This window comes from Lagopus muta, chromosome Z (assembly GCF_023343835.1).
Source record: "Lagopus muta isolate bLagMut1 chromosome Z, bLagMut1 primary, whole genome shotgun sequence".
NCBI lineage: Eukaryota > Metazoa > Chordata > Aves > Galliformes > Phasianidae > Lagopus > Lagopus muta.
The window spans coordinates 71,535,395-71,539,823 of NC_064472.1; the positions used below are offsets into that span (position 1 = coordinate 71,535,395).

Here is a 4,429-nt window from a genome sequence, read left to right on the forward strand (position 1 = left end):
GCTACCCCACCCGCTGCTGCAGTATGCTGTGGGTGCCGCACACATGCTGCCTTCTCCTCACTGCACCTGGTGGGCAGTGATGCATTGGGACCCTCCCAAATGCTTTTCTTAAGGCAAGGGGCATGGATGCAGTTCCACTGCCCTGGCAGTTCTGGTGCCACATCAGCCGCTCACATGAGAACCGTTGGGCTGCTCGGTTGGCTTGAGGTTCCCCTGGTACTGAACGGACCCAAATCCCCCTGCACCTTGCAATCAGTTGCTGCCATTCTGGCCTGGACAGCTCTGAAGCAGCTAACCTCAGCAGTCAAGGATTACATCAAGTGCTACACTGTGTTATCTTGCAGTCCAAGACCATATTTAGGAAACTGACTTTGCTCTTCAGATCGCTGCTGCTGCTTTTTGTTTTTAGGCCTGTCTCCCATCTCCCTACCCTTCTACCCTCCTCCCCTTTCCCCTTTCCCAATATTTCCCATTAGGCACGGGCTGGAATGGCCTGTAAACCGTTGACACCCCTCCATGCCTGCCACTTCCTTTGAAGGCTCTTGGGCCTGTGGGCATGCTGTCCCCCTTCAGGGACACAGGTAGATCTAAAGATAACGCCACGGCAACCATCTGGGAAGGTGCTGGGGAGAAGATGACCCCGTGGTCTCAGCTCCTAACACTGCCTACCGCAGGACAAACAGAGACGAGTGACGCCAACATGTGGGGAGGGGGTTGAAGGTGTATTTTTTGGGAAAGATGGAATCACAACCGTCACGTGGGGATGGACACGGCTGCTGGAAGCCGACTTTGGGACTGGTTGTGGGGATGTCTTCTGCGATGCTGGACCCGGGAGCGGCTTTGTGCCCGGGCTGGTCCACCGAAGGATGAAGGTGGAACGTGTGGACGCTCTTCAAGGTTGATCTTGTGTGCCGCTTGGGACCACAGCCCACGTCACGTGGGGATGGGACACGGCTGCATCAGCGCCGTCTTCGGGACTGGCCGTGGGGCCGTCTTCCCGGGTGGTTTGCCCGGGAGCGGCTTCGTGCCCGGGCTGGTCCCCGCTGCCTGGACCGGCTCCCACGGCCTCGTCGGGACCGGCTGCGGGAAGTGGAAGCGCGACGCCCCACTGGGGATCGGCTTCGAGTGGGGGCCCGCCCTCGTTGCCTGGACCGTCCTCTGCGTGCAGGCGGAGGGGAAGGCCTCGAGGACGTCGGTGGTGCTGGTGTGGCCGAGGTGCGGGTGCCGCTCTGAGTAGCTCGGGCTGTGGTACGGCTCCCACCCGGTTGTCTTCGGGGCCGACTCTGGGAGCCCGAGGCCCGGCCTTGCAGTGGGGAGCGGCTTCTTGTGCGGCCGGTCTCCCGCTGCCTGGGACGATTTGTGGCGTCGGACGCCTGGGTTGTTCTGGAGGACCGTGGGGTCCTCCGTCTTCTGGGGCTCTCGGAGGAGGTCTCAGCGCCTGCAGCTGGTGCCCGTCTTCTCCCACCGCGTCCTTGGCGCTGCTGACTTGCGTCCCGCTCCTCAGAGAGATGTGAGCGGGTGGCGGTCTGCTCAGCCTCCGGCACTCTGGGCTGGACGCTGAGCTCAGGCAGCTGGGAGTTGCAGGATGGGCCGGGAGCTGCCTGTGTAGCACGGCCAGAGCTGACGTTTCCAGGTCCTGCAAAGACGGGGGAAGGCGCCGGTACCTGCTGGCTGGAAGTGCTGGGGCTGGCAAGCTCGGCGCTGGAGCGGGAGGCTGTAAGGAGAGACAGGAAACTCAGCAGGGTGAACATGCAGCCCCAGGGCAGGACAGGCTGCCATCCCTCATGGGGCAGAGAGAGACTGTGGCGAGGCCACCCTGAGCACCCGTTGCCAGGCCTCGCCTGGCCCCAGTCCCGCAGCACAGCACGCGGCTCTTTGCCTCTTACCGGTGCTCCTGCCAGCGCAGGTGTCGCACTCCCAGTCATTTCTGCCCATGGCCCAGAAGGTGCAGCACCAGTGCGTGCCTTCTGAGCCGCAGGAGCTGCAGATGAACAGCTGCCAGAGCCTGCGGAAGCAAACGGGTTGTGGCTGTGAGGACAAAGCGAGCCAGGGCACGGAGCAGCCGGCATGGCTCGGGTGCTCAGTCCTTGCTCCAAGGCTGAGATCCCACGCAGAGCCCCAGAGGACTGCGGAGGTCACTCACCCCCTCTCCTGTGCCCTCTCCCTGCCTCCTAGGTAGATGCATGGGTTGGCGTCGCAGCGCCTGTGGCTTTCTCGCAGCGGCTGGTATGCTGCGTCGTCCCACCAAGATGGTCGTCTGCCGGAGAAGAGGGGGAATCTGGTGAGTCTCGGGTGCCCCAGGCATAAGGCAGACTCGGGGCATCCCTGCTCATCCTCCTTGAGCTCATTCCCTGCCTCTCCAGGAAGCTGAGACCAGTGCTCACAGGATGGCCTGCCAGGGCCAGGGGCAGTTCCTGGGCAGGCACAGCAACACCAGTGCCTGAGTGTCTGCAGAGCCGGGCAGAAGGACACCAACCTGATTGGGATTTGGATGCCCAGGGTGGCCATTTGGGAGCGGAATCTTCTTTTTCCTCCGCAGACGGGGCAGAAGAATCGCATGGTGGCGGCGTGCAGGGCATGTTTCTGTAGGAGAAGCACAAGCGTGAGAGCGTGAGCGTGAGCGTGAGCATGAGTGTGAGTGTGAGCGTGAGTGTGAGCGGGGGGGGCTGACCGCTGTAGAGCACCAGCCGTGCCCACGGGGCGAGGGGAGGACTCCTACCCTGATGCAGCCCCGGTGGAACCAGGCCTGCTTGCACACCGGGCACACCATGGTGTGGTAGGACGTGCTGTCCCCCACGGGCTCCAGGCAGATGACGCAGATGGTGTTCTGCGACGGAGCTGCCTCCGCTGCCTGCCGAGGGCGATGCTCCCAGCAGAAGGACCTGGGCGGGAGGACAGAAGGGGTGGGCATGGTGAGAAGTGCTGTGAGGAGGGCAGAGGACCAGGAAAGAGCGCCAGGCCTGGGCTCTGGCTCTGGCAGGATGCTGGAGGTGTCGCTGCGGGTTCCTCCCTGGAGCAACAGCGAGGGACGGCAGCTTGGCTGCTGCTGGCAGCCCTTACCTGTGCGGCCCAAAGTGCTGCGTGACGCATTGCCCGTCCTCGGCGCAGGGCAGGTGGAAGCTGCGCTCGCAGCCTGTCTCCGCGCAGCTGATGGCAGCTCCCCTCTGGCCACAGACAAAGCAGTTCTGGAAAGAGCAGAGCAGCCCCCGTTAGCGGTGGGCTCGGGGCCTCGGCAGCCGGCGCCACGTCTCCGGGCAGGGCGCAGGGTGTGGGCACCGCTGCCTCACACTCCGCACAGCTGCCTGGCAGACGAGGCTCGTCTGCTGTGGTGGGACTTTGTCCCGGAGCCGGTTGGAAGGGCCGCGGTGGCTTTCTTTGGGTCCAGGCGAAGCCGGTGCGAGCCTCTGCCGGCACCAAGCTCCCCGTTCCGTTCAGCTCCTCACCTTCTGGCCTGCCAGCTGGAGCGTGCGCTGGATGGCGCTAATGGGGAAGCCAAAAATTTGCCCCGCTGGGCATCTCCACTCCAGAAGCCCGTTGGCCAAGACCTGCAGGAGAGAAAAGAGCGGGATCTCGTGAGGCCGGAAAGGAGGGGAGCATCCCTGGCAGGAGCCCTGGCCCGTGAGGGAACTCACCAAGCAGAATTCGTGGGCACAGAGCCCACCGCTGGCAAATGCCTGCCCGCAGATGTCCGGGTTCACCTGTGCGCGGCCGCACAGCACGCACACTGCAGAGGAAGGAGAGAGCAGCCTGGTGAGCACCTGGCAGGGCCGGGTGTTCCTGGGGGCCGTCCGTCCCCAGGGCCTGCTCCGAGCCTGCCGTGCTGCTGCTGAGGGGCAGGGCTGGAGGGGGTGGAGGGGAAGGGGGCATCGCAGGCCCAGCAGCTGCAGCGGGCAGCCACAGCCCGAGCCGGGGCTCTCACCTGGCTCCCCGGAGTCGGGGGTCTCCTCCTTCTTCTCCGCCATGTTCGGCATCGACAGTGAGAATCACAAGAATCACAAGGTCGGAAACGACCTATAAGATCATCCACAGTGAGAAGCAAGAGAGTCAAGGAAGTCCGTCCTCTCTCCACGCCTCACCAGGCTGAAGTGAGCAGGGCCCCGGCCGGCAGCCTTTGCTCTGCTCCCGGCCCCGCGGGTCACAATGGCCACCACTGTGACATCACGGTCACCACCTCACCACCAGGCTGAGGGCACGGCAGGGCGGCGGCTCCTGTGGGCAGCGCAGGGTGAGGGGCCCGGTGCTGCCAGCAGCAGGGGGCAAGGATGGCCTCCCTCAGGCCTTCTGCACTGCGTCTGTGCTGGGACGTCGCAGCACAGAGTCTAATAAAGGGCTGCGGGTCAACTGCACAAACGGCATTTCTCGCGTGTGTGTGTGCTGTGTGCTGGCCGACTTTGCACGGCCTGCTGGTGACGGGACAAGGTGTTGAGCT

General features: G+C 64.1%; 1 protein-coding gene across 1 annotated transcript; it reads right to left on the minus strand.

The window, feature by feature from the left end:
• Positions 1-959: 959 nt before the first annotated feature.
• LOC125687364 (PHD finger protein 7-like) lies at positions 960-3,971 on the minus strand. The gene is made up of 10 exons (XM_048932476.1): positions 3,920-3,971; positions 3,633-3,724; positions 3,444-3,545; positions 3,061-3,185; positions 2,720-2,882; positions 2,477-2,583; positions 2,144-2,257; positions 1,887-2,005; positions 1,647-1,714; positions 960-1,373 (listed from the first exon to the last, which is right to left on the minus strand). Exons 1-10 carry the CDS (start codon positions 3,969-3,971, stop codon positions 960-962), a joined length of 1,356 nt encoding a protein of 451 aa, XP_048788433.1.
• Between the last annotated feature and the right edge of the window lie 458 nt (positions 3,972-4,429).

Coding starts and splice junctions, on each gene's coding strand:
- LOC125687364 (XM_048932476.1), bottom strand. CDS start 3,971: ATGCCGAACATGGCGGAGAAGAAGGAGGAGACCCCCGACTCCGGGGAG. Junction 3,546..3,632: donor GTGCCCACGAATTCTGCTTG/GTGAGTTCCCTC, acceptor TCTCTCCTGCAG/GTCTTGGCCAACGGGCTTCT. Junction 1,374..1,646: donor AGGTACCGGCGCCTTCCCCC/GTCTTTGCAGGA, acceptor AGAACAACCCAG/GCGTCCGACGCCACAAATCG.